Below are 24,320 nucleotides of genomic sequence, written 5' to 3' on the forward strand. Positions count from 1 at the left end.
GAGACAGAAGGAATGTTTGAGGCTAATAGTTAGCAGTTTGCACGTGATGACATCGGCAGCCACCGTTCGCGATTCCGTTCTTTCTCTTTTTTCTAAACTTTTGTGATGTTCCGCAACGCGCTTTCGGCCGTCGCTCGCCCAGTCAGCTCCCCCTTGGTGCGTTTTATCTGAATTAATCATATATATTCTTATCGCTCTCTTTAGAGAACCGTCACAACCCTCTCGGCAGGTTTCCCAAAGGTCCTTCACAGGGTATGCCATGCTCACCGCGTCTGTTCGTTTCTCTCTCTTATTTTTCTTCGTCCAAACAGCCTACCACCAAGTATGGCGGCGTATATACCGTACGTCACTCGTCTCTCCACCATCGCACTCCGCTCACTCCACCACTTCAGGTTACGCTAATTCCAGGTGACGGAATCGGTGCAGAAATTACAGACTCTGTCAAGGAGATCTTTGAGTATGTCAATGCGCCCATCGAGTGGGAACAATACGATGTTCTTGGAATGTCATCCGCTGGAGAGGCCCTCTTTAAGCAAGCCATGGAGAGTCTGAAGCGAAACAGAGTGGGTCTCAAGGGTGCGTTTGGGCTTGCATTGGGGGACACTTGTCTCAATCTTATTTCGACCTTAGGCATTCTCTTTACCCCCATCTCTCAGTCAGGTCACATTTCATGGAATGTCGCCATGCGCCAACAACTCGACATTTATGCTTCAGTAGTCCTCTGCAAGTCATTGCCAGGCTTTCCAACTAGGCACGCAAACGTCGACTTTGCCATCATCCGTGAAAATACCGAGGGTGAATATTCTGGGCTGGAACACCAGAGTTATCCGGGCGTTGTCGAGAGTTTAAAGGTCTCGACACGGGCAAAAGCGGAACGTATCTCGCGATTTGCCTTTGACTTCGCCCTGAAGAACAATCGCAAGGTATTCCTTTGCATTTTGCATCTCCAAACAATGGCTTTATGACCATTTCAGAAAGTGACATGTGTCCACAAAGCCAACATCATGAAACTCGGTGATGGCCTCTTCTTAAATACTTTCCGACGGGTTGCGGAAGAGTATAAGTCTTCTGGGATCGAATTTAACGACATGATTGTTGACAACACGTAACGTCTGCGATTTCATCCTGCCCTTGTCGTGCTTACCCCGTGGTGTCAGCTCGATGCAGCTTGTTGCCCGCCCTGGGCAGTTTGATGTTATGGTGATGCCCAATTTGTATGGCGCCATTGTTTCCAATATCGGTGCCGCTCTTGTTGGTGGACCAGGAATTGTTCCAGGTTGCAATGTTGGCCGTGTAGGTCCTTTATCAAAAATTTAAGTAGTTTCTTCACTCATATACTCCAAGGAATATGCTTTGTTTGAACCCGGTTGCCGTCATGTCGCCAGCGATATCATGGGCACGAATCGTGCAAATCCTACGGCCATGGTCTTGAGCGCAACGATGATGCTCAGGCATCTAGGGTATGTATAAGGCTCCTCCTTTTCCCTTCCGTGATTGAATTGTGCCTTCAGCCTTGATCCCATCGCGAACAGCATTGCAAGCGCTACCTTCAATGTGATCAACGAGGGAAAAGTTAGGACTGCTGACATGGGTGGTGAGTTACACGATTTCTCGCGTCATTTCAGTCGTTATAAACAAGGCTTTGAAGGATCTGCAACTACCTCTGACTTTACCGCCGCCATCATCCAAAAGCTCTAAAGCTTATGTCTTTACGTCGATTCCTGACATTGTATTACGGAGTATAGAGTCTTCCCGTGGACAGGAACTAGATAAGAGTCTATCCAAAACAGCTCATTTTCGATTCTCTGCATCAGTAGCAATGCCATTCTGTGATGATATTCAACCGTATCCATGATTACGGAATTGTAGTATTGAAGCTGAGATCTACATTGTCGAAAGTTGAATCTTGGTCAAGAGCCACCTCATACTCTTCGAGTGTCAACTCTCTGGGTCTCTTGCGTCGTGGCCCGTCCGCGTGGCCTTCCGGTGGCTCGATAACACTTTCGTTCCTCATCCCGGCTCCAGAAGGCTCATTAACTGCCTTGTCCGATGCCAAAAGTTTTCCTTTCTTGCGAAGGTCTAAAATTTTTGCACACGAAACGTCGGATCGTTCCCCCCACTTGTCTACGGAAGGCCTGAATTCCATGTATAGTGACCACGCTTTTGAATTCAACTCCTGTGGTTCGTAGCTCTCCGACAGCAGTCTCAGTGCACCAACAATGGAAGCGGTGGTTTGTCGAAAGGATCGAGATATGTAGGAGAACGCGGTACTCGGTGGGACGGGCGAGCCGTTAGAGAGAGCCCGCCATTCGCCCGACTGGGTATGGTATAGTGGTCTGTAACATTATATTTAAGCGTAATCCACGACCCATGGCAATGAACATACACTCTGAGAAGATGAACAGCACAACGCTCGTTGAGATCTTCGGAACATTGACGAGTAGGAAGACACTGAACCTTCTTCCCATTAGTTCTACATATGGCTGTGACCCTTCAGTTGGGACTTCCAGACATTTTCCCTTGCCTTTGTCATAGATACCGAGCGATATCCCTTTGGAGATGGCATTAATTTCAGTGTAAACGGAAGCTAGATGAAAAAATCATGGTAGCAGTGAAGCAGACAAGTAGTTATAGAGATACCGATACTAAGCGCCTCTTCCCGTTTGAAGTGCATACGTTCTGCTACGAGGGTGGCCCACGCAGTCATTATTGGTGCGCGATTCACCACCGTAGACTTGATTCTCAGCACCTATCATAACACCATCAACAATGAGATCCAATGCCCCGATTCACAAAGCTTACATCCTCATCTAGGATCTCGTTAAATTCTAAGCTACCAAGATTGGCAGCCTCGTCCGCTTGGCTATCGAGAAAAAATTCATTATGGTCGGTACTTGTACGTTTTCTTTTCCGCTTTGGGGGGGTTATCTGTAGAATGGCAACATTCAAAAACGATTTTGTAACTTGAATTTAGCATACGATATTTTGAACAGCCGAAGGACCTGCAATGGGGGAGACTAGCGTTGAGGATGATTCCTTCTTCTGCTTCAGAAGTGAGCCTTTGAGTCCAGCCTTGCGGATTGCACCCATGACGAGCTTTCGGTCATCTTTATCGTCGATTCCTACTACCTTGAGCTTATAATCACTGAGTTGTCCAAGCATAGCGGGGGTGTTGTATTCTTTGTATCTGGAGTGGAGTAAGTACTCGTTTGGTGCATGGGGTGGCGACGGGCGAACACTTTAGCAGCCACGGCGATTGCTTTCTGCATAGGGAGGTTATTCCCAGTGAGGATCTTTAAAAATTGAGGCAAAGAAATTTTGATGTTTCCATCGTTGATATTGGTGGACATGGTCGTAAGTGAGCCTCGCTGCCACGCTGCACTTATGTAAGTAGTTGGATGCTATTTGGCATTACCTTCGAGAAGCAATAACGTCACAGCAAGGTCGACGCGACAAGTTGATGGTAAACATTGCATAAAACATGGACTCTTCACCTCCACCCAAAACTCCAACATCAGCTGAAATCGACGAGCTTGAAGAAGAATTCTTTTCAGAAACGGAAGAAGATCCCAACGTTTTTGCTATTAGGAATCCTCTTAAAGAGCCCCTCCCCCAGATCTTCACCACCCGGCAACTTCATAGTCTGGCGCCTCTTATCCTTGCTGTTCTGTCACATTCTGACTTGTTCTTCTTGAAGCTCTGATACATGAGGGAATGATTGATCTCAATCCTTCATATCAACGAGGTACGCCGGTGTTGCTCGTCTTGACCGCCAACTTCACATTTATTACTTCACTATGAAGAGGTCGTATGGCCAGAGACTAAGCAAATCGGTCTCATAGACTCCATTTTTCGAAATTTCTACGTACCTCCTGTCGTGTTTGCTGTGCAAAAAGACGAAGACGATGAAGACGTTTTTATCTGTGTAGATGGGAAGCAGGTGTGTACTGCCGCGAGGATTACCCATGCCTTTTCTGGTCACTCATTTAACGCTCACTTTAGCGTTTGACTTCAATACAAAAGTTTTTTGATGGACAAGCACGTCTTTGCTGTTTATGAACGTCTAGATTCTTTTGACTGACCCACATTTAGATCCCTCGTGCGCTTTCTCTAGCTAAACCTTGAGGCATGTCTTACGGACCCCAATCAGATAGAGACACCAAAACGAAGAAAAACTTTTGGTATACCACGTCAGAGTCGTCCAAGGGTCAGCGTCTTGAAGTTCCTGACTTTTGGAAGGAAGAATTTTCAAAGAAGCGGATTACGTGTGGTGAGCATTTTGTTGATTTGGCTGTATCAATCTGTTCGACATGTCATTTTTCAGTCACGTATCGTAACTTAGCTCCTGGCACTGAACGAGAGATTTTCCAGAGAGTACAGCTCGGCATGACTCTAACTGCGGCAGGTAAGTTGGTTATATGCATTGTAATACTTTTATCAACTTGATTCTTTCAGAAAAACTGCAGGCTATCTCTTCGCCATGGGCACAGTAAGTTCAGAACTTGTCACCTTTATATCCGATTTTTAATTTTACTCCAGATGGATTGGGGAACTTGAAGCACGGCATGTTACCGTCGATGGCGGCCTTTCACACGTTCTTCAATGGGACACCAAACGTGGTCGGGACTACCAAAACATTGCCCATATGGTGTATTGCTGTGACGGTATTCCCAAGCAGCAGTTGCTCCCCACTGCGCAAAAGGTCGAGAAGTGGTTGTCTCGTGTCGATGAACCTGGGCAGCAATTCAAAGACGATATTGAACGGGTGCTGAAAGACTTTTGGTTGATTGCACATAGGAAGGAGCTAAATGAGGGATTCACTAAGATTCAGCAACGTGTGGCACCAGTAGAGTTTCTGTTCGTTGGTAAGAATTTTGACTATGGGTGTGGTCACATCTGCCTGACAGGGCTTGAAAAGGTGTCTTGCTGTATACATTACGCGGTGCGTCATTGGAAGATCGGGCAAAGGCCATTCATATCCTCCGCAAAAGTGTTCGCTCAGAATTCAAAGACATTCGGAACAATTCGGTGGTCGGCAAAGCTATGTGGAAGCACGTCGGCGACTTGGCTGTGAACCCTACCAGCTCGGGGATATTCGGTGGAAGTTCGTCGAGTGGAAAGGGGAGGAAGAAGAGGAAGGTGGATTACAGCGAGGTGGATGAGGAGTATCGGCCAGAACCTGTGCGTAGTCTCGGGAAACCGCTCAAAATACGTCCACGGCCAACCAAAACCTGAGGGCTTTTCCGAACTTTTGACGATACTATTGATCATGCACCCTATATTTCATATAGCCTTGTACATTTTAGCAAAGGGACTTTGTTGATGTATATATTTTTAATACGACAGATCCATTCATCCATTGTACTGAGCTCGTGCTGTGTACCATACACCTTCAGAGTCGGTTACAGCTCGACAATGCTTGAGGAGAAGCTTGTCTCGCTCTTTGTTATTGACGGCAATATCAGACAGGAAAGGCGAAATTTCATCGCCTTTCCATCGGGGACGAGTCAGGAAAAGATGCGAAAAGCGTGCAGCTGGGTCGATGGGTAATAGGGATGCGGGGAAGTATGTCAAATATTGTGTGTCGTGCATCGTGGAAACGAGATAGTTTCCCTGTTGTAGTGACGATAAATGCGCTTGACAGTCAATATAAATGCCAAAGTAACTCACGGCAAGCAAAGGCAACGAAACCGCATGCTCAAAGGAGTCGCCGACGAGAGACCTCCATTGTGCAACAAAAATATCCCCGGCAACGGGTTCGTGCTACTCAAAGTACTTCGCTGGGCACCATTTCGTCAATAGGATGGAGAGGTAAAATCACCTTGTGGTTTCTTAATATCCCAAGACCGACCTCCCTGATCACGCAATCGACGTCAATTTTCCACTTGCCTTGGTGGATGTCGCCAAACCAGGACATCACTTGTGTAGAGACGACTCGTGGAACGTCATGGTCATTAGCGAGGGCCGAAGATATGTCTTCCACAGATGCGCCTGTATCCGGCTGTGACAAGGACACAAGCAGGTTGAGGACAAGTTCCAGTAGTTGATTGAGATACGTCAAAGAAATGGGGCGCAAGTCGCCTGGAGAAGCTGTAAATACTTGATTTGATAGGAAAAAAGGACGAGCACCGTTTATATGGAGTATCCGTCTTTCCCTTAAACCTTTATTCAGTTCTGCATCACTGGCTTGGATGAGCTCTCTCGCATCCTGATATGTGAAGCTCGGTGTCTTGTGGGAAGTTGATCTGAGTGATCATCATGCTCGGGAAGCACACGGAACCGCACCGAACTCGCATCCTCGTCATGCTCTTCATCATATTCCCTACCGCGTAACAAGGTTGACAGCTTGTGTAATTTTGGGACAATAGGTGCGAGCTCGATTATTTCATTTAGTTGGTCGCGGATGACGACTCCGTTGTCAGTGAACTTGGAAGCGAATGCGTCTTGCGGAGGTGTAACGACCAGCACCGAATTGGACAGGCCAACGGTCCGCATAGAATACGTCTTATCGACTGTGCATATGACGGCATCTTCGCCCGGTTGGCCCTTCACAACAAGACTAGGCTAGACGATGAGTGCCTTGGCGTCTGGAGACGGCCTGCTGTATGTACCTAGGTCCATCTGAATGCTGGATGGTTGCTTCTTCTATGAGGGTAACCAACTCTGGAGTGAGCTCCAGCAGCTTGAAATAGCCAGCCTCCTCAGAGGATATAGGAGAAAAGGAAAGAGAAGATTCTTGCATTGTTGTGAGGAAAAGCCTTCACACCGTTTTGACTTCCTGCATTGAATATTATTATTATAAACTCATGGCCAGTACGTATGCTCGTCTCTAGTCCGTGATCTGGGGTAATGACTACATTCCGTGACCTTCTTTCTTTTTCTTCTTCTCCACATTTCCATAGTCTACAAAAATAAGGGGGGGGAAACAAGCGATTGGTACAAAGAAGTTCAAGCGTCAAGGAGGGTCGTCTCCACCATGATGCTCGTGACACGGTAAGGGTCTAAAAGACGTATATCAGCAATGACGGTCTTCGCTATCACATTAATACACACCAATGTTGGAAGCTGGGCGTCTGTCTTCCAGATAACCGTACCCTTGGGCTGCGACGTGTCGTGGCACGCGAATTGAGGCACCACGATTGGCAACGCCCGAGCTAAATGCGCCAATATGACCTGTCTCGTGACGACCTGTCAGGCGCAAATCATTGTCCTCTCCGTAGACAGCAATGTGTTCGTCGTGTCGTTTGCTCAGCTTCTCAATAGCGGCTTCGATTGCCTTCATGCCTCCGGGCTCACGCATTGACTTTGTGCTGTAGTTTGTGTGGCAACCAGCACCGTTCCAATCGCCCTGGAGAGGTTTGGGGTGGAAGGAAACCTTGACGCCCCACTGCTCAGCAATGCGGGTGAGGAGATAGCGAGCCATCCAGAGGTGGTCACCCATGGAAATGCCTTCACAGGGGCCAACTTGGAATTCCCACTGAGACGGCATAACCTCGGCATTGATTCCGCTGATGTTGATGCCGGAGTAGAGACAAGCGCGATAATGGGCTTCGATGAGATCACGGGCGAAGACTTTGCCGGTTCCTGCAAGAATGTAGATTAGAATTTGTTGATCGATCCAAACAAAGTTTGAACATACCAGCACCACAGTAGTAAGGACCTTGTGGGCCGGGGAAACCACCCTTGGGCCAACCGTAGGGAGAGCCGTCTGCGTCAAAAAGAGTGTACTCCTGTTCAAGACCGAACCAGGGCACCTCATCCTTGGCCTGCTCCATGACCTTGGCAGCATGGTGACGGTAATTGGTCCTGTTCGGGGTGCCATCATTGTTATAGGTTTCCGCGAGGACTAGGATGTTGTCACCGCCACGGAAAGGGTCTTTGAAGATCGCAGCGGGACGAAGGTATACATCTGAGTCATGACCCGGAGCTTGGTTTGTGGAAGAACCATCGAAATCCCAAATACGGAGTTGACCAATGTCCGTAACCTTCTTGCTAACGGTCTGAACAGACACGATTAAGGGGGAATGGGCGTGGACATGCAGAAACAACATACGGTAGTCTTTGAACGAAGACCACCATCACCATCGACCCAGACGTCTGAGGGGGGTGAGTGAGAAAAGAAGAGAGAAAAAAGGAGAAGATTGTCGTACATTCAGCCTGAACCTTTTCGCCTTGAGGGAGGGCGAGGAAAGGAGCAAGGAGCTGGTTGTTATATTGATACGAAGCCATGGGATGAAGGAAATGGGAGTGGAAAGAAGAATACGATCCCCAAAGATGCGCCGATCACTTTTTAGAGGTAACAGAAGCTTTATTGACTCGTGTTTATTTATCAAACAGAAGCTTGTGATTGGACGATAAGATGTAGATGGAATGTATGCTGTGTGTTCGCTAAAAGTGCCTGTAGTGCCTTGACATGCCAATCCAATACAGTCCAGTCCAGTCCAATGCAGTCCAGTGCCAATCCACCATCCAACATAACTCGGCCGACAATAACATCAATCCGATCTCGATGCTATCTCCACACTGCTATCTCACTTTTTGTCATGTGCCATTTCACCAGATTGTATTAGTTCCTCCGCCACCTGATCCTTGTGTCTCTACGAATGCCTGATAACCTGTTGCCACTCCGGCTTTCGGCCTGCCCATCTTCCTCCCAGAGTGCTACATCATCGGACCTTGAAGCAAGAGAGATTAAGATTACAAAATGTTCTACCAAGTTGTCAAATCATAAAGATAAAGAAATTCTAACCGCTGCGTGATCCGAGTCGAGCCATCGTGTCTTCTGCGTTCTCTTGCTCTTCGACGCTATCCGACTGCGTCACCTAAGATCCCCATCGTCAACCTTCGCAACATGTAAAGCGTTGATACATACTACGCGAAGTACCGATTTCTTCGACGACTCTTGCAATTCCCCCGCTATGATGAGTTCATCAAGGATCTAATGCGAAAATAGTAAACATCAGGTACATGGAGAAAAATAAAAATGAAACAGACTGCGTAGGCCTTCTGGAAGTTGAATATACTGGTGGTCTATACATCAGCCCCATGTCTTGGTTCACGTTGTTCTACTACGCACAGGTCAAGTTCGCAAACCTACCAACGCGATCATCAATGCCCGCACAACAAAAAGCAATGCACCAGCTTACATTTCCAAAGTATCGGTCAAGGACCTCCACGTATCGGTGGATGATTTCCAGTGTCACAAGCTCATTGTCGCCTGATCCAATCCCAGTAACAAAAAATAGTGACGCATATCGTCGGTATACAACCTTGGTATCTGTCTATATATGTGTATCATCATTTAGCGTCTCAATGCCTTCGAGCCGCACCTTTGTACTCCAAAAAATTACACATTCTCGTCCGGCGAGCCAACACCAGCTGAGTTACGTCCTTCACTATCTTTGCCTTGGCTTTGGGCGACATCGTCGAGAACCATTTTGCCAGACGAACTTTGCCTGAGAGAGTAGACCATTACACAAGTTCTCACTGCGATGCACAGGTAGACTAGCCTTGCCGAGAGACGAGGAGAATGTAGTTGATCATCGTGATTTCCAAAGATGCTGCTTGGCCGAACGATACAGCAACCTACTTACGTACGTTACGTTACGTCATACGCAAAACCGAAAACCAACCAAATCTTGTTGCGATATGTACAGAATAGCTATGTAGTAAATTCGATGGGTGCAAGCATGTCAGGGAGGCTTGATCGCGACCCGTGGCAGGATTGATCAACAACCATTAAACGCCTTGCAGCCAACATAAATGCCTTGTCATATTTGCAACTTGCAGACTTATAATAGTTGATGTCGTCGTCCTGGATGCCGTCCTGGACGTTGAAGAACTCGAGCTAGTCGTTCTCGGTCATTGAGATTTTGTGATGCAGGAGAGAAAGAGATAGTTCTATATACAAAAATCAACAGCTCTACGAACTTGTGCTGGGTAATGTAGAGATCGTCGAGTGCTGATCTGAAATCCAAGACGGGTATCGAAATAATAAGGTAAAAGAGGGGTATATAGAATTTTGGTGGGCTAGGTATGGTGCGTTCGTGGATGTTTCATGTTGAAATGGTCGTAGAATTCTCCAGCAACAGCTTTGTGTCGACCACCTGCACGGGCTTTAATAGTACAGAGCTCACGCATGGCGACGTCCCAAGGGAAGCGAGTCCAATTATTGCTAATGGATTGTTTTCTCTGCTCGTGATCGTACCAGTAAGCATAGGAAGCCCTAGCTGCCGCAATGTCCCACTCGCTCAAGGCCAGAAATGTGTCAGGCCGTGGAAAGGAAGCAAACTTCCTCGACAGGGCGCGAAACTTGTCCTGGCGTACCTCGATAGGCAAGTCAGTGAAGGAAGCCTTGTCCTTTTTCGGGGAATATTGGTTTGTCTGCTTGCGAGGTGATGCATTGAGTTCTGCTCGATGCTCCAAGTAGATAGCCTCGACATGTTTCCGAATTTGTTCCAATTCTCCGCTCAACAGAGTGTTATTCTCCTCTGATATCCAGCGTTTGCTCCTTTGTAAAAATTTCAGCCAAGGTGCCGTCAGGTCATCATCAACTTTGATCCGATTTTTGATTTCGAACTTCTTCTCAATTCGGGCAAGCCACACATTCCCTTCCGCTTCAGCTTGAGAGTGTAAATCATCCATAATAAAGCGGCCGAGGGACGAGGGACGCTTCAAATTCGTCTCGTTCTTGCCGTGCATCACATGGCGCTCGCGATCTTCTTCTGTCTCTTTCCAAGTCGGGGGACGTTTTTGATATTTTCTGGTGTCGTCTTTCAGAACTTGTGGCAGAACCGTCATACCAGTCTTGGCACCATCGAGAGTCATGCAAAACCTAAGCACTGCTGTCAAATTTTAGAAAATAGCAGCAAGGAATGGGGCTCACATGTATGCGAGACGGATAGTCTCTGGATGTGTGTAGCCAAGTGTGTAAATTGCAGCTTCGTGGAAATTCGAGTATTTCCCGACGACCGACGTATCACGAATGGCACCCAGGAGGTACTGCTGTCGTTCATGAATTTTGGCATCATCAGATAGCACTGAGGTTCGTTCCAAGAAAGCGGGAACGGCTTCATTTTCCCGTACAAAGTATTTTTGCATATTCGAGGGAGGTTCCGAAAAGTGCAGTGGGGCGTTGATAAATGGGATAACTAACTCGGGCTGGTTTGTGATGAGGCCTTTGTCTCCGTCGTAATCACCTAATTTGAAATTAATGACCAATATTAGTGAACGAAAACGTGGATAATACCTCCGCTCAACAGGTCAGCGGCTCTTCGGTCACCCGTTGTTGGTAAAACAATTACATCAGTAAGATGGTGAAGTTCAGGCCGGTCCACGGCTTTCCACTGGGGGCTATATAAGTGCTTTACGAACATAAATTGGGAAGACGCCCGTACTTTTTGTATATCGGTAGGGAGTTTACAAGGGTGCCGCGTAATCAGAACATCGCCTAACATTATATCCGTCTCCGTCCCATCTGTCTGCCGCAGATTGCGTCTTGAGCTTTTATAGAATATCTCACCAGGTTTCAGCACACCAAGGATATCTGAAAGATGAAGATGAGCCGGTATCGCAAGGATTTCAAAAATTAATCACCTGGCACGAGAAATGCAGAAGCTGACATTGGGACATCGATGCGATATGCCTTAATGTAGTTTTTAACACTGCTTTTAACGATTTTCTCGAGTTTGCTGCGCAAGACGGGGCAGGTTTGTGGGGTGAACCCAGCGTCGATCAAGTACATGACTGTTTCCTCCAAGGAGGATGGACACCCGCTTATTTCATCATTCCACCATGCAGATGATCCCTGTTTGACAGAATCAAGCTGCTTGAAGCCATCCTCGTCATCAGCTTCGACCTCCTCCGCCTCCCATTCGGAGTACCCTTTCACACGAGCAAGACCAGCGTCCTCACGTGCTCTACGGGCAGCCATAATCCCTCCCAACTTTCTGACATTACACCACAACTTGCGCATTGCCATTGGGCTTTCCCAATCCAAGAGAGGTTCAACAAGTTCTATCAAACCTTGCCGAAGAAGCTCCAAAAATGCTGACTTTGGAACCCCGTTTTCCGCTAGATTAATTATCGTTTCGACGGATAGACGACAAGGTGCTTTGGAATGAGATGAACGAAGTAAATCGATGATGAGATGGGCGGGATCGGGGTCAAGGTGAGTGGGATATTGGATTTTCATTTGGGAGGGTGTTAGAATCACAGAGGGACTCTCAGTGGTATCGGTATTTTCAACTAACAAACCCTAAAATGTTGTGAGCAAAAACAATGAACACCTCTGGTCGCCTTCACCTTCGCTCCGAAGAGACGGACTTGGATTGCAGTCGGTTTTTCTTCCCAGTCATAACGGTGCCGCAATTCTCGGAGGCAATATCTGTTAATACTTCCAGCGCCATCGGTCATGTTAGATCCAGTCTTGAGGTTGGCTGGCAAGTAAAATAAGTGACAAGTATCTACGCTCCAATTGAAAGGCATACTAATATCGTCTTCAAAGCGAATTTGTGACAATTGTAATTTCCAGCCAGGAACTGAGTTTGAGAGGCCCAAAGCAAAGCGAGAGGCCCACTTCGCCATCGTCTAAAACCAAAATCATTGTGTTAGCAATATTGCAGCCGGATTGAAACCACTTACCTGAGAGGAATTTTTCTCCATTGAATTATGCCAATCCAAGAAGTCAATAAAACACAAGACTCCTGGGGTGGTCTCAGATGTTAACGCACGACCGTTCCAATGCTCGTTTGTCTTTACGAAAAATACGTTGTTTTCTTTCGCAAAGAAAGCCCTAAAGACACCACTGCAAAGGACAAGCGGTCGACATAGAAAGTGTAATAATTCTTCGCCATCCCTGTTGGATACAGCTTTTGAGAGTTTGAGTCGGAAAAAGTTCTTGCTGCCAAATCGTCGAGCAAATTGATCCGATGATCCGAGCTCTGCTCTCTCAAGCACCACCTTGTATGCGATCTGTTTACTGCCCTTTGGGGAAACATCCTTGAGTGTGCCACGAAAATGAACTTGGCCGCCGTGCCACGACAGATGATTGCCCTCTTCATCGAAGCCCAATCCACCATACGGGTTTCGTTGAAGTGCCTCCTCCTCTTTATCCAATTCACCCCAAGGGTTCTGCGAGAAGAAAGCTAAGCAACTGATTGGGCTACGTAAAAGTATTTTGGGCTTACCTTGCAAGCGGATTCCTTGGCAAAGAAAGCAGCCCAATCAGTGTGCCCTATAATAAAGGCATCAGATGTCATTGGGGAAATCATTTAACCAACAGGATTATCCCACCTTCACCCCCGTCATAGTCGAACGTGAGAAATTTCTTGGCTGCAAGGGGAGCAGCCTCAGCGTTAGTCGATAACTTTGCAATCTCATCGACAACGCCGATAGAAACGTCGTCATACGACATTGTGCCAAGACTAACCAGACGAGCAGTCTCATATTGCACCCCGTATGGTAATTTTTTTGCATTGAAAAATGTCTGCAAAGGTGAAGGTGGAGACTGCCTATTCTTGAGCGTGGGCCCTACAGTTGCTTGTAATCACTCACGAGAACAATAGGGGAATTGATGTTGTCTGGTGGTGGGGCAGCAGGTCGCCATGTATCCAAAAAAGGATTTTCTTCGTCCGCTGGAAGCACTGGTCCAGGGGGGTCCGTCTTCTCTGCAGCTGAATTCAATCTTGGAAATTTCGAAGCTTGAGAACTGGGGAATATTGACTCTGCAGAAGAATCATCCGCTTTTCGTTTCCCTAAACTTACAGCAGACGGTGTCGCGGATGGTGGTGGGTTATCCTCAGTAGTAGTAGGCTGAGTTGCAACTGGAGGAGCGTAAGAAAGACGCGATTAGGGCGAGAGGGCATTTACGCGGAAAAGCAAGGATAAGGTCAGAGATATCCTCCTCTCCAAAACGAGAGTAGCTGGTGTGCTGTACAATTGAATGCGATCAAAAGACCTCCTTAGACCAGGATCACTTACCTGCGACGACATCTCAGATTCACCAAAGTCCTCTCTGCCAAATTCGCGATGAACCTCAGCTAGAAGGAGAACGTTTCAAGCTCTGTAACATTGAAATATCAGGAGACCAACAGTCATCTTCTGCCCCACGCTCGTCGTCGTTCTCTTCGCCTCCGTCACTGCCCGGTAGGCGGCCCCCATGTTTCGTAGCCATTCGAATTCCCCAGAGAGTTTAAACCAGTCGATTGAGAGGCAACAAAATGTTCAGAAGCCGTTAAAAAGACATAGTTTTGTGTATAGGTTGGGAACAGAAGTACTGAAGTTGAACAACTTTGATGGTTGAAACTTTACTGATGCCATCACACGTCTCCGATCGTGAACAAACGTTTCCTTTCATATGTTTGACGTCCAACGAAGCCGGAAATGGCCAAGGTCTCTGATAGGACATCCCGTAGAAAAGATTACTGCAAGCCCTTCGACTCGTCTCATCACCAAGACTCAACAAATAATAAGGAGGTAAACCATACCACACAAAGTGCTGCAACGAAGAGGATGAACAGACTTCTCGACTGCCTCTCAAACTGCATTCATCATCTCTGTCTCACCACCTTCCTTCTTTTACCGCCAGCTTTCACCGTAGGCACGCGCGACGACTTGGCGTCCTCTCTACCGCTTGCTTGAGCCTCTGAATCTGTCGTTGAAGACGCTTCGCCACTGTCCACATCAGCTTCAGACCGCTCATTCGATCCCTTCGACTTGTTTCCAACAAATGTATGAAAGAGTGACAACAATGAACCGATGAACCATGTTCTCGTGATAGCTGGTCGAACGGCAGTGGAGGAATCGATAAGATGCTGTTCGCCAGAGGGATCCAGCTGTGGACATACACGTCAAAAAGGGTGTAAGCCAGTAGAAATATCACTGACGAGATACACATGTGTTTCATCAACGACCACGTCAATCCATTTGGTTTCTACACGTCCATCGTCATCGCGAGATTCACCCAAATTAACCTTGACCTGACATATAAGATAGGTATGAGGGGAAAATGCCAGATTAATCATTGGGTCCAACCTTTCTACTTCCATTGATCGGAACCAACTTTGGGCCCCAAGCAGCTGCCTTTGCCTTGGAGATGATGACCTGTATTCTTTCCAGGTCTCTCTTGTAATTGATACATTGGATTATATAGTGCAGCCCAGACGTCAAGATAGTCAAGAAAACGAATACGGACTAGAGTAGAAGACTATCAGCACGTAAAACTTGAAGGAAAAAAGGTCGTTTCGCACCCCGAGACCAGGCCTAAAACGCGAATAATAATAGCCAGTACCCCTCCATTTGGGCACTCCGTTTTTATAGAAAAAGTCATAACTAGAAATATACGTTTCATCTTTTAGGGAGCCATGCAAGGAACAAATGCACATACCGCTCGCGACTCTCCTTGTTCCTCAAAATCGTAGAGATGACGCCAAGGCGCGCAAAGCGCTCATGGATACCCTCGACGCCTGGGTTTTTATCCGGACTATGGCATTCGTGAACGGCGAAGCTTTCCTGGGAAGACACGACCTACTGAAGCTGCATGCTTTTTTTCCGGTAGGCCTTTGCGATCTCTGTGGTCGATGCGGTCGAAGGAACCTCCAACCATGAATAAAACGTCGTTCCTCTTCCCTCGGCGGCTTCGAGCTCAGTCACCAAATCAAAAATTTCATGGTCCTCCTGTATTTCGGAATAAAAGAGTTCTCAGTATTGGCTCTTGGATTGAAAAAGCCTGAGCGCTCACGTTTTCCCAACTAACCAAGGAAGAGGTTAGTCAATTAAGAGCTTGAATACTTTTGGAGGTACATACGCAGTGACCGTCGTTGCCAGAACGGCTAGTAGAACAAAGAAAAAAGAGAACAGCTTCATTTTGAAGCTGGCGAACGCGTCGGGGTCAAAACTAGGTTGAAAAGAAGCTCGGAATCACTATCGCTGGCAGACCTCTGTGTGGCTGTGTAACATATTTTGATCTCTCGACTTCATGGCTCCCAGGCGACGCTGCCCTACATGTGGTTCAAAGCAGTGGCACAAAGAACCCTCCAGTGGTTTAATCGCGTGCAGTGAGGGACACATTCTTCAAGTAAGTAGGTATACCGCAACCTTGTTCTCAAAGATGACAACATCGGAAGAACTACAGAAATGAAACGACGGAGATGGAGGAGATGGGCCCTCATGCCATGAAAAAAAGAGCGCTCAAAAGCGGGCGGAAAAAAAGGCAATCAAAGAGCAACGCTGACCCGAAACGTCATTATTTCTATTCGTGTCATACGCAGAGGTTTGATTTACCTTGTCCCCCTAGTTTACCATGGAGCACGAGGCCGATATCATCTCTTTCTGTGTCAGCAGCTATTATTGCGAAAGCAGATAGTCGCACTGACACATCTGTGGAAGCTTCCTCCGGAGTATGAGGCACGACGTAACTCTTTGGAAACATCATTATATTAACCGTACTCATCATCTAGGTGATTTGCCGGGATATTTGGGCTCTGCACCTCAGTTTACTTCCGAATCCTCCGCCGCCAGAACCTTACATATTTGCGCAGGGGAATAGGGATGGTGCTGAAGACGACGTTGAGGAGACGACGATAACAAACTTGCCTGAACTGAAGCCAGAATCGGAAGGTCTACCTGGAGAGAAGCTTGACCAAACTGCGGATTACCAGGATTCCGAAAAGGATGAGGATTCTGACTTGGAAGACCTAATGCGAGAAAACTCTGAAGTCTCTTCGTCGGAGGATTCGGGGCAAGAAAATCAATTGCGCGTAACGAAGGAAACCGAGAAACATAGAGCGAGGCGTGCGTATGAAGGGCCTACAAGTACAATCGCCGTATTGGTTGTGGCTTCCTGGATTCTCCGAATCCCAGTTTTATACCGAGACTTTCTGAAGTGAGCGGATTTCGGACTTGAAGTTCTGCGTCGTAACTCACCTGAGCGGTCAAGAGTTATCGAGTCTTACGAATTGCCGTACCTGGACCCCGTCCGGCTTTTACCTTCGGACATGACATCTCATCTCACCAAACATCATATACAAGCCTTATCTCCCTTTGCAAGTGCATTCTTCCATCGCATATTGGTTTCTGTCTAAGGATCTACCCGTCAGCACGCCCCAAAATCTGTTTATGTCCATCGCCTCGCGTCTCGACTTTGCAAACGTTTGCATTTGTCTTATGGGCTGTTCACGCCTGAGGCAAACGCTGGATCTATCCTGTGGCGTGTTGTCAAAGCCATGGGCGGTACTCGTGCGTTCCACACATACTGTTGAGCGTCATCTCTTCTAATTGGACATAGCCACTTTATACGTTCTGACGAAACGGCTGGCGAGCATCCTGTCAATACCCCTGACACTCCATTCCTCGCTTGCGGCCGGATTGCCGCGCATGAAAAAACACGATCCGCTTCATCATCAGTTTGACAACATACCCCCCGAGGTGGGTTTGATGGCTGCCTGCATTGTGGTTCTTAAAATGGTGTACGGCTTGGATGGGAGACCGAGGTAGTTCTGTAACTTATGAATCTGACACGTTGCTCTAACTTGTCACATATGTTGTTTGATATAGATCTCCGAAGGATGAGGAGGATCCAGCTTGCGCACTGCCTTGCGTTGACGAATATTTGAGGGTTTTACGTGAAATGGATATTGCAGAAGACAAGTCCAAGGGAAAGCTGTTTGATTCACGGAATGCAATGTAGGTAACAACATTGAAGATGAGTGACATGAACCTCATGTATCTGGACAGGCAAATCGGCGAATTGAGCGAAACGATGCTAGATGACTACCTTTTATTTTGTGAAAAAGCACTGTTGGTGCCTGGTGGTATTACATCCATGAATTTCAATTTACAGATGCCGATGCTGATAATTAACAGAGGATGACGACAGGACATTGCGTGATTACTTTCCTTTGAAGGAAGGTCATGGGGGCCAAATGACGATGGAAGCTGGATATGACCGAACACGAGGAGCCCTTAACGCGGCTGTGGCGGTGGATGAGGACTTTGAGGTTTTGCGGCCCGGAGAAGAACATGCGGTATGGAATTCGCGAGATGTATTGGGGACGTTGCCAGAAGAATATAGGATTGTACTGGATCGTGGAGCGAGATGGGTTGGTGTTGAAGCGGAATATTTAGGTGGAGTGATTGAACAACATGAGCGAGGAGTTACAAGGTGGTGGAAGAGAATAATAATATAACACGTGACATGAACCTCCTTTTTCCTTGTGCCGTCAAGTTACCAGGTCCTTGACTCTCGAGTTATCATCGCTCGAGTCCAATCCTGACCTCGTTTCTCTCTTCTTTCCATCTCTTTTAATTCAAAGTCTTGTTCGCCTCCACTCTCATCGCTCGTGCGTCCATCCACTGGCACAACTTCTCAGTTCTCATTGACCTTGCTTGCAGTCTTGTTTTCATGTTCATTTGAGGCCTTCTCACAATGCGTCGCTTCACCTCCGTATTTGTTTCAAAACGCGACAAGTCCGACTCCCCCGTACAGGAGAATACCAATCAGATCTTCTCCTCTCGGAGTCCCTCTTCTACTTTTTCCACACCCCCCCTCAGCGCAGCCAGTGATCCCCCTCACTCATCTGCCTCTTCTAGTGGGTCCACTACAGCCAGTATCCAGACACCAGACGACGATGCCCATCTTGTCTTTCCTTCTACCTCTGTGAAATCTTCCTGGAAATCTTGGATAGGGGGGAAACGGTCTTCAGTTTCGAGACATGCCGATAGGAAGGGAAAGGAGCGAAACAGGGATTTGCCTCAATGGAAGCCTTCAATCACTCCCTCCCTCCAGTTGCCGCCGTTGGGCAACCGTGCGTCAAAGCGCATCGCTGCGGCTGACGAGAGTCTCATACCGTCAGCATCAGATTCAATTTCTTTTCCTGACCAAGTCCCTGTCACCCATCGAACACCTCCATCTCCAGCGTTGGCACGCAAGAATCTTGTCGTCTTGACCAAAAATAGTCTTGCCCCGCCACTGCCAATCTCTCCTTTTGTCCAGCACTCCCTTGGGCCCATCTATCCTCGTTCATCCAATCAGCCTAAAGTCCTTCCTCGACGGTTACCCATGATTGCTGTCATGATGAAGAAACGGCTTCTCACACGGTTGGAGGACTCTTCCTTCATCCTTCCATCAGAGGAATTATTTCTCCATTATTTCAATTCTCGTCCGCCTTCGTCCGAAGTTTCAGTTCAGAGAACTTTGACATTCGACACGTCGTATCCTGAAAGAACGACAAGAATATTTCGCTCAAGCCCTGGCCTCCGTCAATGGATATCCCGCCCATGCTTCGAGGATCGATTTGTTGTTTTTGTACCCGAAGGTAACGACGTCAAGTGCCGAGCAATTTCAGGATCTTCTTTGGCGATTGCCTCTCTCGAGTACTCCGAGTATTTGGATGTGCTAGTTGATCCAGATTTCGATCAGGCTCCCCGACAAGAAACACCTCTAGATGCGCCATGGTCCTCGCCTGCTGAACTGCCTCCATCAGCTTCCGTTTCAGATTCACCGCTTCCCACTGGTAGGTGCACTGCTGTTGCTCTGAATTATGTTCGTTAACTTGGACCGCAGCGCCCACTCACACACGAAACTCTTACATAGCTACTCCTTCACCTCTGCGTAACGAGCATAACCCCCCCGTAGCGACCAAAGAATTGGTTCCTTCCGAGGAAACTGTGCAACCGAAAAGAAAAGCTCCGTCAATTTCCGCTTCCACTGTTAAACGAGTGGTCAGGTTTGTAGAAGACGACAGTGATGACGGAATTCCACTTCATATTGTACGCATGAAGAAAAAACAAGAAGGGAAAGCCAAGTTCCTGCGCAGAGAGCAACTCAAACGAGCACGGGAAGAGGAGGAGGAAAGACGTCGGTTGGAAGAGGAAGCATTAGAGAGAGACCGGCTGCGACTTGCAAAAGAGAGGGAAAAAGGGGAAAGGGAGCGGCGGCTGTTTGCAGAAGAGGTGGCTGCTAGTCGCATGAGAAGAGAGTTTCAAAGAGCTGGAGGCTTATCATCCCAATCCAACAGCTCCAGCAGTTTATTGGTTCCCTCGCCTTCTTCTACTTCCAGAAAAGACTCGGAACGTAATAGGCCGCGGGACTCGGGAAGTTACTCCTCAAAGTCCACATATGACGCACACCCGCGGAGAGAGGCCTCGGATCCTGGCCTCATTACTATCTCGACCTCGAGGAATCAAAATATGTATGATTCCTCCTCAGGGAGTTCGCAGCCAGGGCACTCACCTGCATCTTTGAGTGGTCACAGACCTCGGTCGCGTCCGCCCTCAACCTATTCCGCACACACGCAATCATCCTCAGATGAGGCCCGACACAGTGGAGGAAGCAGACGGAATTCAGTGGTGGCGGTGGCACCAGGAAGTTCCTCCAGAGCTTATCAGGCGTGGTCGGGGAGTAGCCAGAGCATACCTCCTGTTCCTCAAGTCCCCGACTATGTCAACGACATGCCGCTTCTGCCTCCTGCAGCACCCTTCATGAAACACAGTTACTCGCGCCAGCCTGGGTCCCCAGCTCCCTCCGACTCGTCAAAATCGAGACGCGGAACATCAAACTCTAGCACACAACGCGCAAGCCAATTACCACGTCGCCAATCAGCATCATCTGCTCAGTCCGACCACCAATCTTTTGCCTCAACCCCTTCATCGCCACGCCGGTCATCACAAAGCAAACATGGAGAATCTCGGCCACCTAACACACCTTCGGGTCATAACACCTCAGGCCGACCACAGCCAACGCCCTCATTTTCGTATCCTCAGTTACACCAAGGCCACCAGTACATTCAACCGCTCAATCCTTGGACGGCGCTCCCTTCACGGACTGGGCAATTGCCCACGATGATGCCTATGTCTCCGTTGACACATGTCGGTTTTCAAGGGATGTCGCAGGGAACAGGGAATGGGATGGTGGATGCTCATGGCCGGAGGCATACCCTCATCTCTTGAAACTATCAACGGAATTTGGAAGCCGCATCAATAATACATTCATATCACCCCTTCATGTTGCAGGGAAGTCCCGATGGCCACTTTTTATGCAGGCAAACATCCAGCATCATTTTTATGCGCTGACCACGCCCACCAGGCTCACACAATCACACTCGTTTGCTAATGACCCTACTCCTACCACATCCCTACAAGCATCTCTATTGCTTTGGCATATGTCCTGCTTGTTCAGTATTACTTTACCACCCACTCCAATCGACTTTTTAAGGACCTTCATTACGTACTATAGCTATATTTTCTTCCTTTCTCATATATTCATATATCCGCCGTCGTCACATTGCATGCATATATATGGTTCGAGGACTCATGAAGTTGCATCTTGCGAGGCCACGTATGATGATTCATCGACCAACCGTCGTCGTTAACCACGAACGAGATAAATTGAGCACATTTATGTAGGTGGGTACGCGAGACTGCCAGATCTATAGGTACCTTGTCCTGCTATTGGCTACGACCCGGCTGGCCAGGGAAAACACAGCAGACTGACATTGACCCATTTACAAATATACTCCCTGACCTTGATTTGTTGGGTTCGAATTCACCTCCTGATTGCCAATGACGTCTTGGACGGGCAGATCATAATGGCTACCAGCGAGAACCCCCTTCTTCGCCAGTGCCATTCTCAAAATTGAGATGCGCTCTTCTTGTGACCCACTATTTTGTTGGAGAGTCAATTTACAATGTGAGGCAGGCTGGCGGGGTACGTACATAACAACTTTGTTTTCCTCAAGAGCCAGCGAAATTTCATCGTCTATGGCATCCGGATCGGAAGAAAGATTTTTTTGCGTCTCTCGAAGATGCTTGAGGGAGTTTTGGAGCCTAGCTATCTCTATGTGATGGGTGGCTTCTCGAATCTTGTGACAATGGAAAGCGATATGAGGGTCCAACCTTCAGATATGATAGCGACGTCCAATGCGCTTGCTTCTTGGAGAGTGAAAGGCTGGCTGAACTTGGGCTTATATTCCATGTCGTGGATCGTCTACGTTAGTAAGGTGGAAAGCTGTGGAAAAGGAGGGTGGAATCAAAAACCACTGAATTCTACACTAGTATACATCTGGTATACATCACTTCTAGGTGGCAAAGGATATATGTTAAAGATCCAGTCGCAGCAGGTCAGGAAAGGTTTGAGAAGATTTCTGGCCAAACATTCCTCAGCTCTTCCAACGATGCGATGTCAATGACATCGTTGTCGACTGCCCCAGGTTCCCTCTCGTTGTCGATCTGTTTGATCTTTCCGCCCTCCATGCCTTCCAAACCTTTCTCGCAAAAATGAACACATTTCGCCCATCCCTCGGCTCGTGCAGAATCGATATTGCTTCGATTGTCATCAACAAAGTAACACTTCGACGGGTCCGATATGCCTACTCGCCTCAACGCCTGAAGATTGTCGCGTCGATGCGAAGCCACGATGCGCGGGGGGGGGGGGGGATTGACGTACCATTTGATAATACTCGGGTTCGGGTTTACAAACGAAGTCTTTCACTCGATAGTCACAGTAGACGATGCCTTCCACCAGGTCATCCAGTTTGAGGATGCGAAGGACACGTTCCGCATGCTATCAAAATTGAATAAGTTGCAAGGGAGGGTACAGTAGCAGATGACCAACTGGACGAAAGGCATTTGTCAAAGCCCAAACACGAGCTTTCGTTCGATCAATGTCCTCGAACAGTTTACGGAGGGTAGGGTCATATTTGATCATCTCTTCGAGTGGAAGCGATCCATCGCATTTGCGATCAAAGTCCAGGGGATCTAGTCATAGAGGAATGAGAATGGTGATTTCCTCCGCCTGACGATCTTACGTTACCGACGTCATGGTGCCGAGTCAAGCCACGGAGAGCAAGGCCATACAGGGTGTAATACCTAAGGTGGAGTTCGGATGCCTCGTCATGGTCGAGTCCCAGGCTGACGAAATAGGCTTGATGTTGTCGAGCTGGTCAGAAATCGAGGGAGAGCAATGCCGCGTAGAGTCTGACCATGAATTCGAGTGCCCATCGCCTGTGAGATTTTTGCACTAGCTGAATAGAGGGTGTTGTCGATGTCGAACCAAACGACGACACGGTCGTCTGGCAACTGAGCATCTTTGCTTGGTGACTGAGGATCGTTGGACGCCGTTGAGTGATGATCCTGCGGGGGCATGTTATGATACGACGAGATTCCGTTTTATTATCTTATCAAATCTTATCTTTCGGCAATAGCCGTAGGTACTGTGTAGCTTCCAAGCCACCCATTTCGTCTAAATCCAGACTTGCAACAAGATTACCGGCATCGGCCTCGACGACCTCAAGAAAAGGTGTGTACAGCTTGCTCGCTGTATGGCGGTCTCTAATTCATGTCTTTTCAGAATGGCCAGAAGCAAAGAACTCGTCCCCGGCATCGGTCGCCTCTCCCGTTCTCAGGTCGCCGCTAAACGTGGTCTCTACAAGGGACTCAAAAAATCAGAAAACCCCGCAACAGAAGCCTCTGCCGCTCACGTCGAAAAGTCCGTTGGAGGTGACAAAAACAACGGCAAACGTCTTGTCCCTACAGTAAAAGCACCTCGTTACTACCCAGCTGAGGACGTACGCCAACCCAAGAAGAGCCGTAAATCTCCCAAACCCGCCTCCATTCGCTCTTCCATTACTCCCGGAACCATCCTGATCTTGTTGGCGGGCCGTTACAGGGGGAAGAGGGTGGTTTTCCTGAAGCAGCTGGAGAGCGGGCTGCTACTTGTGACTGGACCCTTCAAGATTAACGGTGTTCCCCTGCGACGCGTTAACCAGGCCTACGTTATTGCCACTTCAACCAAGGTCGATCTTTCCGAGGTCAAGGTGTGAATTGTTTCGCTTTTTTGTGAAATAACCCTGACATGCTGTCCAAGGTTGAGGAAAAGATCAACGACGCCTACTTTACCAAAGTCGTCGTGAAGGGCTCGCACTCAGCAGAGGAGGAGTTTTTCGAAGAGGGCAAGCCTAAAGCTAAGGAGCCCCTTCCCGCAACGAGAACCGCAGAGCAGAAGGAGGTGGACAAGGCGTTGATCAGTGCGATCAAGAAGACCGAGAACCTCGCTAAATACCTCAAAGCCAGCTGGGGTCTTTCGAAGGGTCAATTCGCTCATCAGCTTGTGTTCTAAATGAGAAGTTGGGGGGCAGCATAGGATGTGCACGGCTATGGATACATATATGTTATGCTACATGAGATATACGCCATTTTTTTCGCGCAATCGGCGGGCACCATATGTATCAGACTTCGGAATTTGAAGGCCAGATCCTGGCAATAAACTTCTATGTTAGAAAGTTACGCATTGGTCATGCTTGTTCTTCGACATGTCCCTCGACGGC

The 24,320-nt window shown here is 47.9% G+C and overlaps 12 protein-coding genes across 12 annotated transcripts; 5 read left to right on the top strand and 7 right to left on the bottom strand.

The window, feature by feature from the left end:
- Nucleotides 1-105: 105 nt before the first annotated feature.
- On the top strand, nucleotides 106-1,698 carry LACBIDRAFT_311861 (mitochondrial NAD-dependent isocitrate dehydrogenase subunit 1 precursor; the record flags this gene model as incomplete). The annotated part of the gene is made up of 10 exons (XM_001876679.1): nucleotides 106-156; nucleotides 205-252; nucleotides 312-341; nucleotides 393-576; nucleotides 631-923; nucleotides 975-1,105; nucleotides 1,158-1,293; nucleotides 1,345-1,460; nucleotides 1,512-1,594; nucleotides 1,649-1,698. 10 exons carry the CDS (start codon nucleotides 106-108, stop codon nucleotides 1,696-1,698), a joined length of 1,122 nt encoding a protein of 373 aa, XP_001876714.1.
- A 157-nt stretch (nucleotides 1,699-1,855) lies between these two features.
- Nucleotides 1,856-3,350, bottom strand: LACBIDRAFT_311862 (uncharacterized protein; the record flags this gene model as incomplete). The annotated part of the gene is made up of 6 exons (XM_001877109.1): nucleotides 1,856-2,336; nucleotides 2,458-2,587; nucleotides 2,641-2,749; nucleotides 2,803-2,928; nucleotides 2,980-3,187; nucleotides 3,238-3,350. 6 exons carry the CDS (start codon nucleotides 3,348-3,350, stop codon nucleotides 1,856-1,858), a joined length of 1,167 nt encoding a protein of 388 aa, XP_001877144.1.
- Nucleotides 3,351-3,714: 364 nt separating this feature from the next.
- On the top strand, nucleotides 3,715-5,235 carry LACBIDRAFT_311863 (uncharacterized protein; the record flags this gene model as incomplete). The annotated part of the gene is made up of 9 exons (XM_001876680.1): nucleotides 3,715-3,745; nucleotides 3,804-3,952; nucleotides 4,003-4,038; nucleotides 4,093-4,099; nucleotides 4,151-4,270; nucleotides 4,325-4,405; nucleotides 4,456-4,489; nucleotides 4,540-4,865; nucleotides 4,919-5,235. 9 exons carry the CDS (start codon nucleotides 3,715-3,717, stop codon nucleotides 5,233-5,235), a joined length of 1,101 nt encoding a protein of 366 aa, XP_001876715.1.
- Nucleotides 5,236-5,352: 117 nt separating this feature from the next.
- Nucleotides 5,353-6,742, bottom strand: LACBIDRAFT_311864 (uncharacterized protein; the record flags this gene model as incomplete). Its single annotated transcript, XM_001877110.1, has 4 exons — nucleotides 5,353-5,763; nucleotides 5,822-6,229; nucleotides 6,286-6,559; nucleotides 6,612-6,742. 4 exons carry the CDS (start codon nucleotides 6,740-6,742, stop codon nucleotides 5,353-5,355), a joined length of 1,224 nt encoding a protein of 407 aa, XP_001877145.1.
- A 206-nt stretch (nucleotides 6,743-6,948) lies between these two features.
- Nucleotides 6,949-8,229, bottom strand: LACBIDRAFT_183088 (glutamine synthetase; the record flags this gene model as incomplete). Its single annotated transcript, XM_001877111.1, has 5 exons — nucleotides 6,949-7,001; nucleotides 7,054-7,584; nucleotides 7,640-8,000; nucleotides 8,054-8,097; nucleotides 8,151-8,229. 5 exons carry the CDS (start codon nucleotides 8,227-8,229, stop codon nucleotides 6,949-6,951), a joined length of 1,068 nt encoding a protein of 355 aa, XP_001877146.1.
- A 432-nt stretch (nucleotides 8,230-8,661) lies between these two features.
- Nucleotides 8,662-9,543, bottom strand: LACBIDRAFT_311866 (uncharacterized protein; the record flags this gene model as incomplete). The annotated part of the gene is made up of 8 exons (XM_001877112.1): nucleotides 8,662-8,675; nucleotides 8,750-8,822; nucleotides 8,873-8,938; nucleotides 8,995-9,022; nucleotides 9,077-9,093; nucleotides 9,147-9,277; nucleotides 9,330-9,455; nucleotides 9,510-9,543. The coding sequence occupies 8 exons, from the start codon at nucleotides 9,541-9,543 to the stop codon at nucleotides 8,662-8,664; spliced, it is 489 nt and encodes a 162-aa protein (XP_001877147.1).
- Nucleotides 9,544-10,029: 486 nt separating this feature from the next.
- Nucleotides 10,030-14,173, bottom strand: LACBIDRAFT_311867 (uncharacterized protein; the record flags this gene model as incomplete). The annotated part of the gene is made up of 12 exons (XM_001877113.1): nucleotides 10,030-10,834; nucleotides 10,886-11,198; nucleotides 11,249-11,545; nucleotides 11,596-12,256; nucleotides 12,304-12,588; nucleotides 12,643-13,131; nucleotides 13,188-13,234; nucleotides 13,294-13,507; nucleotides 13,555-13,823; nucleotides 13,870-13,930; nucleotides 13,981-14,039; nucleotides 14,092-14,173. 12 exons carry the CDS (start codon nucleotides 14,171-14,173, stop codon nucleotides 10,030-10,032), a joined length of 3,582 nt encoding a protein of 1,193 aa, XP_001877148.1.
- Nucleotides 14,174-14,549: 376 nt separating this feature from the next.
- LACBIDRAFT_311868 (uncharacterized protein) lies at nucleotides 14,550-15,864 on the bottom strand (the record flags this gene model as incomplete). Its single annotated transcript, XM_001877114.1, has 8 exons — nucleotides 14,550-14,834; nucleotides 14,886-14,978; nucleotides 15,034-15,192; nucleotides 15,249-15,330; nucleotides 15,386-15,481; nucleotides 15,530-15,675; nucleotides 15,740-15,749; nucleotides 15,806-15,864. The coding sequence occupies 8 exons, from the start codon at nucleotides 15,862-15,864 to the stop codon at nucleotides 14,550-14,552; spliced, it is 930 nt and encodes a 309-aa protein (XP_001877149.1).
- Nucleotides 15,865-15,976: 112 nt separating this feature from the next.
- On the top strand, nucleotides 15,977-18,185 carry LACBIDRAFT_311869 (uncharacterized protein; the record flags this gene model as incomplete). Its single annotated transcript, XM_001876681.1, has 10 exons — nucleotides 15,977-16,075; nucleotides 16,125-16,239; nucleotides 16,295-16,404; nucleotides 16,458-16,882; nucleotides 16,937-17,042; nucleotides 17,097-17,235; nucleotides 17,285-17,489; nucleotides 17,554-17,682; nucleotides 17,734-17,810; nucleotides 17,863-18,185. The coding sequence occupies 10 exons, from the start codon at nucleotides 15,977-15,979 to the stop codon at nucleotides 18,183-18,185; spliced, it is 1,728 nt and encodes a 575-aa protein (XP_001876716.1).
- A 239-nt stretch (nucleotides 18,186-18,424) lies between these two features.
- Nucleotides 18,425-20,946, top strand: LACBIDRAFT_311870 (uncharacterized protein; the record flags this gene model as incomplete). Its single annotated transcript, XM_001876682.1, has 2 exons — nucleotides 18,425-19,511; nucleotides 19,562-20,946. The coding sequence occupies 2 exons, from the start codon at nucleotides 18,425-18,427 to the stop codon at nucleotides 20,944-20,946; spliced, it is 2,472 nt and encodes an 823-aa protein (XP_001876717.1).
- A 1,170-nt stretch (nucleotides 20,947-22,116) lies between these two features.
- Nucleotides 22,117-23,139, bottom strand: LACBIDRAFT_245826 (uncharacterized protein; the record flags this gene model as incomplete). Its single annotated transcript, XM_001877115.1, has 6 exons — nucleotides 22,117-22,233; nucleotides 22,279-22,380; nucleotides 22,442-22,558; nucleotides 22,610-22,752; nucleotides 22,808-22,918; nucleotides 22,977-23,139. 6 exons carry the CDS (start codon nucleotides 23,137-23,139, stop codon nucleotides 22,117-22,119), a joined length of 753 nt encoding a protein of 250 aa, XP_001877150.1.
- Nucleotides 23,140-23,255: 116 nt separating this feature from the next.
- On the top strand, nucleotides 23,256-24,264 carry LACBIDRAFT_292925 (60S ribosomal protein L6). Its single transcript, XM_001876683.1, has 3 exons — nucleotides 23,256-23,293; nucleotides 23,345-23,810; nucleotides 23,861-24,264. The coding sequence occupies exons 2-3, from the start codon at nucleotides 23,346-23,348 to the stop codon at nucleotides 24,110-24,112; spliced, it is 717 nt and encodes a 238-aa protein (XP_001876718.1). The 5' UTR covers nucleotides 23,256-23,293; nucleotide 23,345; the 3' UTR covers nucleotides 24,113-24,264.
- Nucleotides 24,265-24,320: the final 56 nt, after the last annotated feature.

Source organism: Laccaria bicolor, genomic scaffold (assembly GCF_000143565.1).
Source record: "Laccaria bicolor S238N-H82 LACBIscaffold_4 genomic scaffold, whole genome shotgun sequence".
NCBI classification, from domain to species: Eukaryota; Fungi; Basidiomycota; class Agaricomycetes; order Agaricales; family Hydnangiaceae; genus Laccaria; species Laccaria bicolor.